Here is a 15,289-nt window from a genome sequence, read left to right on the forward strand (position 1 = left end):
CTGGTGGGCATGCCAGATGGATCCCAGTTGGGCGCATGCAGGAGTCTGTCTGACTGCCTCCCCGTTTCCAACTTCAGAAAAATACAAAATACACACACACACACACACAATTTGAATTTGTACTGTGCTTTCCACAAGGATGACATATTATTATGCAGCCAATTCTGAAAAAACTATTAGCAAATGACATTGTGAATTTGAAGCATTAGCCCTAATTTCAGTATGCTAAAAGGTCATTAAAGAGAAATGTGAATGGCTTTCTTTTTATCCTAACAGTGTGTATCACTTGGTAGTGATTATTCTCTGCTCAGAGGCAAGAGAGCTGAGTAGGTATAAAGGTATAATGTTTAGTTTTTTCAATTCTCTGTAAAAATTTTTATATTTGAAGTCATAGTGAATGTCTGAATCTTTTGTGTGTGTGTGTGTGTGTGTGTGTGTATTTTCCTGAAGTGAGAAGTGAAGAGGCAGAGAGACAGATTCCCACATGTGCCCAACCGGGATCCACCCGGCAAGCCCACCAGGGGGTGATGCTCTGCCCATCTGGGGCATTGCTTTGTTGCAACCGGAGCCATTCTCGCACCTGAGGCAGAAGCCATGGATCCATCCTCAGCACCTGGGCCAGCTTTGCTTCAATGGAGCCTTGGATGTGGGAGGGGAAGAGGGAGATAGAGAGGAAGAAGAGGGGGAAGGGTGGAGAAGTAATTGGGCGCTTCTCCTGTGTGCCCTGGTTGGGAATCGAACCCAGAACTTCCACACGCTGGGCTGATGCTCTACCACTGAGCAAGTCTTGCCAGGGCTGAATGTTTGAATCTTTAAAGCTCATACTATTTTTAATCCTAAACTCAAAATTGCTTTCTAAAATGATTAATGTGTAGAAATTAGTTAGGCTAATTAGGTAAATAAATCTGGTTCTAATTCATTAGGATAAAAGGTCACATGGGCAAAATCTAGGGAGATGTTACGTAATAGAAGAAGATATTTTCTGTTCAGAATTACTTTTATTCCTGCATTTTCATGCCACAGGTTACTTGCGAATGAAATGTCTTCCAGTATATTAGAATTCAAATGGGTTATTCTCTGATAGAAATTGGTTAATGCCTTAATTTTTTTCAACTTGCTATTTAAATAAGGGTTCTTTGTTTCCAATTAAGGTCTTAAATTATCCTATTGTTTTCACATGTCCAAATGATCCTCTGAGACTCCATTTCTTTCCCCTTAGTGGTCAAAAAGAGTGAATTCTGTATAGCATTTCTCAAGTGTTTTCCTCACTACAGGTATACCTTTCTCTAAATAACTTGTAAATCAAAATATTTACAGGTAACATTAAGGATTATTTACTTTTCACAAACTAAGTGACATATAATCTTTTAAAAACAGCTTTATTGAAATATAATTCACATACTTACTATTCTTTTATTTACAGTATACAATTCAGTGGTTTTTAGTATATTCACAGATATGTGCAACCAATATCAGAATCAATTTTAGAACATTTTTTTATCACTTGAAGAAGAAATCTTGTACCCCTTATTAGCTATCGATCCCCCTGTGTTCCCACTCCATCTCCATCCCTAAGCAGATTATCTACTTTCTGTCTGTATATGTTCTTATCCTGGACATTTCATATGATTGTACTCATGCAATAGGTGATCTTTTGTGACTGGCTTCTTTCACTTACTGATAGGATAAAGTTTATCAGTGAGTTTTATAATAAAAACAGTGTTAGGTCTTCAGGAAGATATAACAATTATAAACATAGATGCATCTCAGAATAGAGCACCAAAATACATGAAGCAAAAACTGTGAATAACCATTTGGTAGCTGTGTGTGACACACAGGAAAGGAGAAATCAACAATTCAGTAACGATAGTTGGAAACTTCAGTACTCCATATTCAATAATGGATAGAAAAGCTATGCAGAAGATCAACAAAGAAATAGGAAACTTGAACAACCTAGTAATTCAGCTACCTGGCAGATATCTATAGAACACTGTACCCAACAGTGGTAGAATATACATTCTTCTGAAGTGCACATGGCACATTCTCTAGAGTAGATATGGTAGGCCATAAAAACCTCAGAAGTAATACATAATATGTTCTCTGACCAAAATGTATGGAATTAGAAATTAATAACAGGAAAAAACTGGGAACTAAAATATGTGCAAAATGAACATCAGCCTTCTAAATAACTAATAGATCAAAGGAGAAGTCATAAAATACTTCAAGATGAAAATATGAACTATGGGATGCAGCAAAAGCAGTGCTTGAGGTAAATTTATAGCTATATATTCCTCCATTAGGAAAGAACAAATATCTCAAATCAATATTTTAACCTTCCACTTGAAGACACTACAAAAAGAAGAGAAAACTAAACCTAAGGCAAGCAGAAATAAGAAAATAATATAGATTAGGGCAGAAATGAATGAAATATAGAAAAATAAGAGAGACTTTAAATATTTGAAACATTACTGATTATAATAAATTGTATTGAACTTTTCTTATTATAATAAATTGTATTAAAATGCTTATAGAAAATGTTAAACAGGGATTATTTACTTTTTAAAAAATAAGTGACATTTTCTTACATATTTAAAAACATCAGTTTCAACATGGCCTCTTACATACCTGTTGTAAGAAGCTAGTCTTTTGTGAAAAGATCTACCAGGTGCTGTAATTTTTCTAATTTAGATTCTATTTAGAAACTATCAATCAAACCATGAGTCCATTTCAGTTCCTAGCTTTTCAGAAATCTTGCCTAATAGAGCATCATGCCTGATTCTTCATGCCACCATGCCCTGCTATGTGACTTTGGACAAGTTGCTCAATCTCCTTGAGACTGATTTTCCTCCTCTGTAAAATAGTGGTTAATTTTCTTAGTCTGAGTGGAATTGTAAAGTAACATGCACAAAAGAGCCTGGTTCAATATCTGGCACATATTAAATGCTTGATAAGTATCCTATAAATCATTTGATGATTTAAAAATGGAATGATAGCCGAATTACCCGTGGCATGAGTATACATATATGAATACACTTGAAGAAAGAGAGTTGAAGAAAAGAATGTTATGTTGACTCCTATGCACCAGGCTTTAGGTTAGTCCTGTTATCTGGAGTGAGACCACATGTAACTTGTTTGATAGTTTGGACTGATTTCACTGTTTTAATATTAATAGCTAAAACACTCAACTTGGGCAAAATATACATCCTGTTCTAAATTGATTGTTTTAGTAATAGGTTATAAAGGTCAGATATTAGCACCCTTAAAATACAAAACCACTTATAGTTTGACTTTTGTTGTCACTGTGTATGTTTAGTAGTATAATAAATTTCATTCCTTGTGTCTTAGGTAAGCATATTTCTTAATTGTACAGTTCTGTTGATTACTTTAGACTACTAGCTAGTGACATTTGAAGGGGTTCAGAACAAGCCTCCTGAGGATGAGCTGATGACAGTTGAGCCCCTGAAGGCTCCCAAGAAACTTTTACCTCTTCCTTATAGGACCTAAATTAAGGGTCTTGCACATATTAAAATGATCAGCAGCAATGACTTTATGACCTATGTACAGGGCAGTGCAAACACCTCGTTACTTAACACCTGCTTTTCTTATGGTCCTATGGATGTCTTTTTCCCCTTCTGGAGCCCCAAGCTTTTTACATTATCCATAGCTCAGAATGTCATGTATCTCATTTTACCTATCTCTGAACCTCTCATGTATGTGGGGTCTCTGACTGTCTATGTGGGGTTCCCATACATATGTATGTAACTGAATTTGGCTATTTTCTCTTGTTAATGTGTTTCATGTTGATTTAATTATTAGAGCAGCCAGAATAACCTAGAAGGGGAAAGGGACGTTTCTTCCCCCTATCCCTCATGTATTAAAACTTGAAAGCACATTTATAAACTGTAGGCAAGGTAACCGATTAGATTATGTTACTATTCAAAGTGTATTTGGCAGACACTTTTATGCTGATTCTGTTTATTGTGTGATTGATAGTGTTGAAATTGAATATTCTCACCAGCAATACAAGCTTCAAGCCAAGTTTGAGGCTAGTGCTTTTCAAAACATTAATATGAACATGAATCACCTAGAGATCTTGTTAAAATGTAGATTCTGATTCATCAGGTCTGGAGTGGGGCGAGTCTTTATTTCTAACAAGTTTCCAAAGGTTGCCAATGCTACTGGTCCAAGGACCACACTTGAGCAGGAAGATTGTATAGAACCTGGAGGGCTAGGCAGGAGTTGGAATAAGTAGAACTAATCTGTCGTTATACCTCATGGTCCCAACTGTCTCTTCATACTCTGAGTTTCATTTACTTCCTTAACTGAGCCCTGAAATAAGTTAATTTTTAAAAAGTCAGAGGCATTAAATAGCAGTGATTCTATTCTTAAATTTTTGCATATTATACTAATCAAATTCAGTAATATAATAATACCATGTCTTCCTTGTCATGCATTTTCTGTAGTTCCTTTGTATTGTCTATTAGGCTACCAATCTCTCAGACCTCTTTATACTGTATCTCACTGAATATCAAAAGGGGTGGGTATGAAACACCTCCATTTCCATTCTCTAGAGCTCTCTAGCTGCTGCTGGCCCTTACTGTATCTATAGCAAAGAACAACGAACATAAACTGTTTAAATTCAGCAAGACATTTGTTACCAAATGGAAAGAATCACTTGCAATTGTTTCCCTTAAACTCAGGCCTGATTTGTTTGTAATACCTTATGTGAGCATTTATGGAAACTTCCAGGGAAGCTGATTTCAAGTCCTTAGTCATTTAGATGAGAGTATAGATTGAGGTTCACCTGTAGAGTCCGTGGTGTGGAGAACTTGATTTAGTATGTAGTTTGACTTTTAGAGGCATCATTTTAAGATGTGTCCAATTCAGTTCTTAATACGAAATAGATGTGACTTGAAATGTAATGCATGCTCTCTGATTTGTTACAGAACACAAGAACGGTCACAGTAAAGGCAAGAGTAGAACAAGAACGAGGAGATGGGGCGGAAGGAGGAGCCTGGCCAGCGATGTGGCTGGAGTCAAAACCAGCTTAGCAACAGAGGCACTTGCTGCCTATGGCAGCAAGACGAACAGCACAAGAGAAAAGAGGACCCACAAGAGAACAAAACGTTTTCTATCCTACCCACGGTTTGTGGAAGTGATGGTGGTAGCAGACCAAAAAATGGCTTTATACCATGGAGCAAACCTTCAACACTATATTTTAACTTTAATGTCAATTGTAAGTACATTAAAAGGTGATTTTCGAGGTCCCTAAATGGGCCATTGGGGAATGGGCTTCCATGCAGTGCTTTGAAGAACCACTCAGGGCTGGCATTTCAACGATCCAGGCAAGTGACTTAAAAGAAGAGGCCTGACCAGGCAGTGGCGCAGTGGATAGAGCACCAAACTGGGATGTAGAGGACCCAGGTGTGAGACCACAAGGTCGCCAGCTTGAGTGTGGGTTCATCCGGCTTGAGTGCGGGCTCAACAGCTTGTGCATGGGGTCTCTGGCTTGAGCTTGGGATCATAGACATGACCCTGTGGTTGCTGGCTTGAGCCCAAAGGTCACTGGCTTAAAGCCCAAGCTCGCTGGCTTGAGCCTGACCAGGCGGTGGCACAGTGGATATAGCATCGGACTGGGATGTGGAAGACCTAGGTTTGAAACCCTGAGGTCGCCAGCTTGAGTGCAGGCTCATTTGGTTTGAGCAAAGCTCACCAGCTTGAGCCCAAGGTCGATGGCTTGAGCAAGGAGTCACTTGGTTTACTATAGCCCCCGGGTCAAGGCACATATGAGAAAGCAATCAATGAACAACTAAGGTGTCGCAATGAAGAATTGATGCTTCTCACCTCTCTCCCTTCCTGTCTGTCCCTCTCTCTGACTCTCTGACTGTCTCTGTCACAAAAATAACCACCAAAAAACACATGATATTTATTGGTTGCCATTTTATGATGACAATAGTGGTTATCAGTATTGAGTGTTTGTTAAACAATGAGCTTCTTATTAAGGGAATCATTTTTAATCCTTCAGGCAACTCTGCTAGGTAGGGTTATCACCTCGTGTTATAGATAAGTTAGGTCACTTGCCCGTGGTCCTATAAAGGCTTGGAGACTGATGTGACCTTTAGCTTGGCTTGTCCAGTCCCCAAAACCAGTGCTCTTTGTTTGACTTCTGAACTTGCACAGCCAGGTGTGGATCTCCAGTAAGACTTTGGATGCTGGTTATGAATCAGTCACCTGGGGATCTATTAAAGTGCCACTGTCCTCCTCCAAGCTCTTCCCCAGGACTCTAGCCCTGGGATGAGGCCTAGAAATCTCTCACTCTATTCTTTTCTATTCCCATTTTGAATTAAAAGAGCAATACATATGCATAATTTAAAAAATCAAACACTACAAAAGATCACTGATGAGAAAGCAGGGTCCCCTCCTGGAGCTCTGTGCCCTTCTCCAAGTCAGCTGCTGTCACGTTTTCTTCATGTGTCTAAACTAAACAGCTCTGCCCAGCAGGGATAACGTAAGCCACATATATAATTTTAAACTTCCCAGTAGCCACGTAAAATAAAACAAGTAGGTAAAATTAATTTTAATAATATACTTTATTTTATATTCTAATATTACTTCAAAAATTATGAATAAGATATATACATATTTTTTCATACTAATCCTTCAAAATCCAGTGTGTTTTATATTCACAGCACATTTCAGTTTGGACTGGCCACATTTCAAGTGCTCAGTGAGTGTATGTGGCAATGGCTACCGTATCAGACAGCACAAATCTGGGCATTTCTTAAGCATATATGTATGCACATACAATTTTTTATTTTCAAACAGAAATGGAGCATTGTTCTAGATTGTTTTACACACTTGCTTTTTTCTTGAATATTGGGGATTGTTTTCTATAGCAATCCTTATGATCTTGCCTACATTCATTTTAGGTCTCACCATAGCATTCCTTTTAATGCATTGACCTCAGTTTAGTTGAACAGGAATCTACTTTAATGTATTCCACAAATGAATTTGAAAACAGCCATGTTTGGGAACATTGCTCTGGAGTTTCTTCTTTCCTCTCCCTGGCCTGTGGTTCTCCTTGTCTTTTCTCTCACTGCTGTGAACTAGTCCCCCGTGCTCCCTCTCCTACATCCCAACCTGCGTGCCCTCCACCCTCTCGTGACTCCCCTTCTCCATGCTCAGTGCCATGTGCCCCAATCCTCACTTCTTGTCCTGGAGCAGGAAAGAAAGACCTAATCAGACCTGCACAGATGCAACTCCATTTCCAACCTATCCCTTCAGACCAGGTTTAAGAATTTCAGTTAAGAGCATGGACTTTGGGTCAAACTGATGGATGTTCAGAGTTCTGGCTGTGCTGCTCACCATTGTAGATGGTCTTGAATGAGTACTTAATTTCTCTGAGCCTTAATTCTGTCTGTTGTTGAGCAGAGGTTAGAATAATACCTAGCCTGGAGTTCTGCTATGAGAGAATGCAAATGCACGTGCAGTTTTCAGCAAGACCTCCCCACAGCAAGTGCCCAATGAATGTCAACTCTCATAATTGACAGTAATGATGAAAAACTAGGCTGGCAGGTTGTGGAGAACACGAATGGGTAGTATACTTGCTGAACAGCAGTATTAGCAAAGGCGTGGTCAATAGGAGATTCTGTCATTTAGCAATCTAGGACTTCAGCTGGGATCAAGGATCTTGATCAAAAGTTAATGTCCAGTATTTTTTCACAGAGAACGGTTAAGTTGCATAGCCATGCAATTTCCAAAGAAAACATCTTGAAATTTAAATTTGTTAGAACTTATTATTATTTAAAACTTCCATCTATGAATTATTTTACAGAGACTTTTAATAAATGTTGTTTGAATGAATAATTCAAAACTAAAAAATATGTCTGTTGCATGTAATGTGAAAGGAGGCAGAGCTCCACATAGGAAGTGAATTGCTTATTGCTTACCCAGAATTCACCATTAACTTTGAAACATTTATTTCGGTTGCAGGTAGCCTCTGTCTATAAAGACCCCAGTATTGGAAATTTAATTAATATTGTTGTTGTGAACTTAGTTGTGATTCATAATGAACAGGTAATAAAATTTTTTTCTTCTTTCTTCTATCTGTATTCGAAATGGCATATCTCACTGGTGTTGGTACAATGGACCAACCATAATTCTTCTCTGTATTTAGGAGGGACCTTCCATATCTTTTAATGCCCAGACAACATTAAGAAACTTTTGCCAGTGGCAGCATTCGAACAATGATCCACGCGGAATCCAGCATGATACTGCTGTTCTTATAACAAGGTACAAATTTCTTATTCTTTCACATTGCTCAGTTTCTGGTCAAATTGATGGGATGAGGTCGTATATCCCTGGTAGCCAGCCCCCAGTAAAGGGTTTTTCAGCCTCAGCTCTGTTGACATTTGGGACCAGATAATTCTGAGTTGTGAGGCTGTCTTATACATTACAGGATGTTTAGCAGTATCCTGGGTCTCTGCCCACTACATAAGCATTCTCTCTTCTCCATTGTGACAGCCAGCAGTGTCATCATCAGACCACATGGATTGCCAGATGCCCACTGGGGGTGGGATTGGGGGTAGGGGGAGGGGAGTGTGAAGCACCCCTGTTTGAGAACCACTTACCAATAGGCGCCAAGTAGACAGTAGAAGTGATAGGCAGGTCAGAAAGGAAACAGCCTTATACAGGGGCGGGGCCTCTTCAGATTGAACTGGTTGTTACCAGGCAGGGTATGAGTCCCAATGTTATCAACTGTTGCAATTTTACAAAAAGTTAGAGATACAGATTTTTCTTTAAAACGAACTCGCCAAATTTTTAAATGGTAGCTCTTAGCTCAAAAATATACTTTTTTTCTTTTAAAAAAGCTGTACTGCTGGCCTAGTGTGCTCCCTGGTGTGACCTTGGATCTGATGTCAGACACACACTTGTAAACATGAAAAAAAGTCATGTTTTCAGGAATCTTTGTTAAGAATCTAAGGAAAAATCCCGGCTGGAGAGGCTTGCCTATTCCGTGGCCACCCCTGAGGCAGAAGAAGACCTTTCAGTGTAGCTTTTTATCCTTAAAGCAGTGATTGCAAACTGTTTGAGTTGCGTGACCCTGGCCACGTTCGTTTGCTTTTTGTAACTCTCCGTCCGGAGGGAGTCGTGTGCATTCCTAGAAGACTACGGCGTTCACGTGTATGACGTTTTCTCTTTGGTGTTGTCAAGGCCCTAAGTCTGCTTTGTTTTCAGACAGGATATCTGCAGAGCCCATGACAAATGTGATACCTTAGGTGAGTCTGTTGCGTGTACTCTCTGTGGCTCCAACACTTTACTACATGTTTTTATTCTAAGCCATAACTGCTTTTTCAAGTAAATCCTTGTTTTTCTTCCTTTGAATAGGTCTTGCTGAACTGGGAACCATTTGTGATCCGTTCAGAAGCTGCTCCATCAGTGAAGACAATGGGTTGAGCACAGCTTTTACAATCGCCCATGAGCTGGGCCATGTGTATGTTTCTTTTCTGTATCTTCATTGACTTGAGAATGGCCTAACCCATTTGTTCCTTCGCAACAGTGAGCCTTTCCTTGACTTTAGGGTGAGAGACACTTCTTGAGTCGTTATAGAATTTACTTGCAGGATCAAAGAGCTTTGAACCTCACTGGGAGAAATGCCTTTGGTTTCAGAAAGCTGAGTAAATGCAGTGTGCCCTCTTGGGCCGTAGCTCGTGTGTATCTTTGGTTTAACTGCACAAGTTTTCTGTGAAAAGTCTAATAGTCTTCTTTCCTGCTGGGAACTGGAGGAAGGGGTCTTTTCCAAGTCATCCACTGAAGCAAAGGGTATGTCTGCTAGAGAACTTTTCCAACTTGACGTCTTTGTCTAATATGGTCCCCTATCATTGCCCAGGCTCACACGATGTTCACAAATCCAGATCATTCCTGGTTCTAGTTATATAAATCTATTATTCAGATGTTAGACTTTAAGAACAGTAATATCTCTCTTTTGAGAGAATGAACAAAGAGCAAAGAAAATCTATACTAGGCCCTGGCCAGTTTGCTCAGGGGATAGAGCATAAGCCTGGTGTGTGGACATACTGGGTTCAATCACTGGTCAGGGCACACATAAGAAGCAACCATCTGTTTCTCTCCCCTCCCTCTCTCCCTTATCTCTCCTCCTCTTGCAACCAGTAGCTCAGTTGGTCCGAGTGTCGGCCCCAGGGCACTGAGGATATCTCGGGTAATTGGAGCATTGGCTTCAGATGGGGGTTGCCATGTGGATCCCAGTTGGAGCACAAGCAGGTGTCTATTTCTCTCCTCTCACTTAAAAAAACAAGAAAGAAAAAGAAAAGAAAGATAACCTTTACTATTTTTATAACTAAATAGTTAATTATGAAATCAGCATTTCCTTTTTGTTCTTTTAGAGAGAGAGCATGATTAGAAAACGTGGCAACAGTAGTGTACATTTGATAGAAATTATTCTGATATTTGAGCTGCATTTTCTTTCTAGAATAATTAAATTACGTATACTATATCTTTTTGAAATGATTATCTCTGATGTCACTAATAACATATGTCAGTGTGCTGCACTTCATATAAAGCAAGGTGCATATAGAGGCTCTCCAAATTGGTTCAACATGTAATGAGTATATATTTTTTTAACTTCTTATTTTTATTTTTTTTGTAACAGAGACAGAGAGAGGGACAGATAGGGACATACAGGAAAGGAGAGAGATGAGAAGCATCAGTTCTTCATTGTGGCACCTTAGTTGCTCATCAATTGCTTTCTCATATGTGCCTTGACCAGGGGGGCTACAGCAGAGCGAGTGACCCCTTGCTCGAGCCAGCGACCTTGGGCTCAAGCTGGTGAGCCTTGCTCAAACCAGATGAGCCTGCACTCGCAACCTCGGGGTTTCGAACCTGGGTCCTCCGCATCCTAGTCCGATGCTGTATATACCTCACCACTACATGGTCAGGCATAATGAGTACATTTTAAAAATAGTACCTTTCAAACATATTTTAAGAGCACACCCCTTTTCTTTTCTCTAAAGGAAATGTTGTCTGATGCCCACTATTTATAGCACAGAAAAGATTTGGCTTTCATTGAACCAGTTGTGGTGGGCCAGGGTACTGTTAAGCATTCTCTGTCCTTTTGGTTTCTGAAATGCTATCATGAAACTCAAGGATTTCTTGGAATTTAATTTAAAAACTACTGATCCCACCAGTGTTCCTTAAAGCACAAGAGCTTTAACACTATTTTCAAAAGAATGGTCTGTGGGAAAAAAAGGGAGTTTTGTAGTCATGATTTTTTGTTTCAGTTAAAGTTTACACTCACTATTATTCTGTATTAGCTTCAGGTGTACAGCAAAGTGATTAGAAAACCATGTACTTTGCAAAATGGTTCCCCTACTGCTTCAAGTACTCATCTGGCCCCATACCAGTAGTCATGATATTTTTGAATATATTTCCTATGATATACTTTACATACCATGACTGTTCTGTAACTAGCAAGTTGTATTTCTTAATCCCTTCATCTTTTCCACCCAGCCTCCCAACCCCTCCGCCCGCCCCGACAGCTGTCAGTCTGTTCTCTGTATCTGTGGGTCTGTTTCTATTTTGTTCATTAGATTCCACATATAAGTAACATCGTTTGGTCTTTCTCCAACTGGCTTATTTCACTTAGCATAATAATATCCAGGTTTCTTTTTGGCCTTTTGGCTAAAATAAAGTGTAGTCTCGGTTGTTACCAGTTTTTCACTCAAATGACTTTTAAATGTTTTCCTTGTATACCCTGTTTGGAGTCACAAAGTAAAGGCTCTGATAAGTTCTGTATTAAACTGTGGCTTTGTTTAATTCAGTTTTCCCAAACTTATTTTAATAGCATCTTTTAGGGATTTTTGTTTTGTAAAAAATGTAGTAAGTTTCTTTAGAACTTTAAATAGAAGGGTAGATTTGACCAAGAAGAACAGGGTGACATTTCAACAAAACAGCCATTCCTTCCCTAGGAAGTAGAGTAGGAATGTTACAGAGACAGGGCTGCATTCAAAGGCAGAGGATTTTTATTAACAGACTAACATTTCTCCCTAATACATAGCTTAGAAAAGTATACCATTTAAAGAAATATAACTAATCTTCTATTAATGTCTTTCCAGTAAGAGCTTATAAACTTCTTTTAGACAACCAGTGTGTAAAGTTGACATTTTGACGTGAGAATTTTGAGTAGCAAAAAGTAAATATTTTCAGCTGTTGAGAAACCTCAATGCCTACTTATCAAACATCTTCACAGAACAGCTATGTTATTAGCATTGTTCTAGGAGCTTTCATTTACCTTATCTCCCTTAATCTTCATTATCCTCACAGGCAGGCTTACTGTTTCTCTGTTTGACTTAGCGACATTATATGGGGGTACCAGCTCTTAGACAGAAGTCAGCTGGCAGCCAGATACCAACTTCTGGACTGAATTGTTCCACATTCTGTTTGACTTGAGGAAAATGTATGCTCTGTCCCTACCTGTAAGGTGGGAGGGATAATGCATATATGCCCCATCTCAAAAGTGTCAGGAAGTGAAAGATGATATAACTAATGAATGATGTGAGTTGTTAAACAAAATGTATAATCCTAACCTATTAATGAGTTATTTTTGTTTTGGTGCTTTGTCTCATATAGTTAGGTTTGCTCACATTAAAGGAAAGTGAGAATCTGTAGGTTTTCTCACAGCCTTTTAAACATGTCAAGTTGTTCCAGTCATGAGCTGATAATGAAAACTTCGGGCGCTCCCGGGGGAAAGCGATCGATCTGGTCTGTTGAGCACCCCTGCAGCTTCATGCACAGCTGCCGCTTCTGGTGCAGTTTCTCAGACAGAGTCTAGAAGGGAGGGTTAGGGAGGTGATCAAGTCACTACTGGATATGGAACTATTTTCACAGTATCCTTGAGAAATCTTCCACATTTGTCTCATAGGAAGGAATATAGATAGTTTACATGTATTCCAAAACAAGTTTTAGAATCAGACTGAAGTGGATTCCCAGTTTCCCCCATCTAAGTAGCCTTATGCCCTCAATCAAGTAATTAAACTTCTACGACTCAGTTTCTTTGTCTGTAAAACATGGATAGTAATTGTATTATTTGTTGGGCCAAATAGGTAATTAAATGAAATAAAGCATCTGACACATTTAACACATTGCCCAGTGGGCTGTGAATGTAAAAAAGTTTTGGTTATTACTGTTTAGTAGGTGCCTAATGAATATTTATTATCACCTAGCCCCTGCTATGAGCAAATGAGCCTGACATTTGAAGGCAGTGAAGTTTTCTGTTTACACAATGAAATAAACTGGATTTTGTCAAGCTCTGGTGGGGGTGGGGAGTAGACACCAGTGCCTTTGCACCGGGCACCACAGAGAAACAAACAGCTAAACTGAGATTTGGATGCTTTCTTGTGTTGGGTTTATTGGGAAAAGTAGAATCCTGACCATGCCACTGGGAACCAGAGACCTGGCAGTCATTCGTTGTAGAAAATGGACTCATAAGCATTAAGAACCACTTTTAAGTTCAACCAGGACAGTTTGCATTTTTCCGTCTCCCAAGTTCTATCAGGCAATCATTCTATCTGGCAGTTATTGTGGGGCCCAAATTTTTTAAAGGAAAAGAAAACCAAACATAAGAGAAATCAGTGGATTGGACTTCACAGACTTTTATCCCACTTTTACTCTTTATGTGAAGCAAGTCTACACACTTCTGTCTGACTCACTTATTTCCATATTTCAAGATGGACTAATGAAGGAAATTCCTCCCTAAATGCTTTCATATACATCATATTTGCGATTGGGGGAAGTCATCCCAAGGGGACAGCCCCTCTAAGCTTGTTAACCAATGGATAGTTACTTAGGCTGAGAATGGCGTGTGGATCATACAATTGATGTTTCTGGATGGAGAAATGCTGCCTATCATTCCTCGTCCCACATCTTCTGGAAAATATGTGTTAATGCTGCTGCTGAGTTCTCTCCCAGGTCCAAGGGGACATTGAGACTCCATTACAGTATTTGGAGGACCTGGATTTAATAATTTAAGAATCATTTTGTGCCTAACTTTTCAGAAAGCCAGTACCAATCAGTTGGCATTGGCATGAAGCACGAAACTACTTGCCGTCTCTGAGTTAAGCTGATGGAATAGGGATGCCTCTGGTTTCCATGCTTGCGGCCTCCCTTACTGGATTTATTGTGCATGAACTTCGCATACCTTTATGATGCTATACCTACAGGGTTATGTCATTTGTCAACCTGACCCAAAAAGGAGGAGATGTCAAGACCCACAGTGAGCCTCTTATTAGGGAAGCTTATGGCTGCAAGTTTTGACACCTGACTTACTTTTTATATTCACAACATTATCATGACCTACCAAATTCTTAACTCTATAAATTGGCCTTTAGCTACTTATTAGGAATTCCAACTGCTGGAGTCTAGCACCAAAGTACAGCACATTCAGAGCCTCTGCAATTCCAAAAAGTACACTTAAGCCACATAATGGCCCAATCCACATCTTAATTTTATACATTAAAGGCACTTTGTATTCAATTGAGTGGAACTATGTTTTAGCAATACTCTATCTTTAATTGCCTAATAAGTTTTGTTCTGCTCCTTAGGATTCAGGTTTTTATCCACAATGCAGTAGTCAGTTAAAATTTTTTTAAAACAGGTACATTCTTGAAAGCAATTATAGTAGCTCGATCTCTTGGTATTTATTGACTTTCTCATCTTTGTTTTCTTGACTTTAGGTTTAATATGCCTCACGATGACAGCAATAAGTGCAAAGAAGAAGGAGTGAAGAGTCCCCAGCACGTCATGGCTCCAACATTGAACTTCTACACCAAGCCCTGGATGTGGTCAAAGTGTAGTCGAAAATATGTCACTGAATTTTTAGAGTAAGACTTGAACTTTCTTTTAGCACAGACTTCTGGTGTCTGGCCTTCATGTAGTAAAGTAATTGTAATTTTCATGCAGAGTCAGGCATTCTTTTTGAGTTGTTATTCTTGTTGACATTCCTTGGAGGAGGAAAAAAAAAATAGTCTGCCACCTGTGCAGTTCATGTCCTTGCCAGAGTTTAGAAGATTGCAGACCAAGCTAAGAAGTTTGAGATCTTATAGGAAATGTGTAAATGTTGCTTTTTTCCTAGTAACGATGAAGTTTGTTCAGGTTTTAGAGAAGGGACCACGGAGGTGATTACATGACGAAGGGAGGCCACCAATATTTATGAGCTTTAATGCACTAAGTTTGCTTGGAAGGAGTAGGATGTGAGGCAGTCCCACAGAAGGTTATC

At 39.2% G+C, this 15,289-nt stretch overlaps 1 protein-coding gene across 1 annotated transcript in view; it reads left to right on the forward strand.

Moving 5' to 3' along the window:
- The window catches only part of ADAMTS9 (ADAM metallopeptidase with thrombospondin type 1 motif 9), a 175,809-nt gene that overhangs the window by 27,566 nt on the left and 132,954 nt on the right, over window positions 1–15,289 (forward strand). Inside the window, exons 4-9 of the mRNA XM_066244506.1 lie at window positions 4,947–5,236; window positions 7,993–8,076; window positions 8,177–8,292; window positions 9,238–9,278; window positions 9,388–9,493; window positions 14,748–14,894. Of these exons, the coding sequence (XP_066100603.1) occupies window positions 4,947–5,236; window positions 7,993–8,076; window positions 8,177–8,292; window positions 9,238–9,278; window positions 9,388–9,493; window positions 14,748–14,894 (784 nt within the window). The remainder of the gene's footprint in view (window positions 1–4,946; window positions 5,237–7,992; window positions 8,077–8,176; window positions 8,293–9,237; window positions 9,279–9,387; window positions 9,494–14,747; window positions 14,895–15,289) is intronic.

Source organism: Saccopteryx bilineata, chromosome 10 (genome assembly GCF_036850765.1).
Source record: "Saccopteryx bilineata isolate mSacBil1 chromosome 10, mSacBil1_pri_phased_curated, whole genome shotgun sequence".
NCBI classification, from domain to species: Eukaryota; Metazoa; Chordata; class Mammalia; order Chiroptera; family Emballonuridae; genus Saccopteryx; species Saccopteryx bilineata.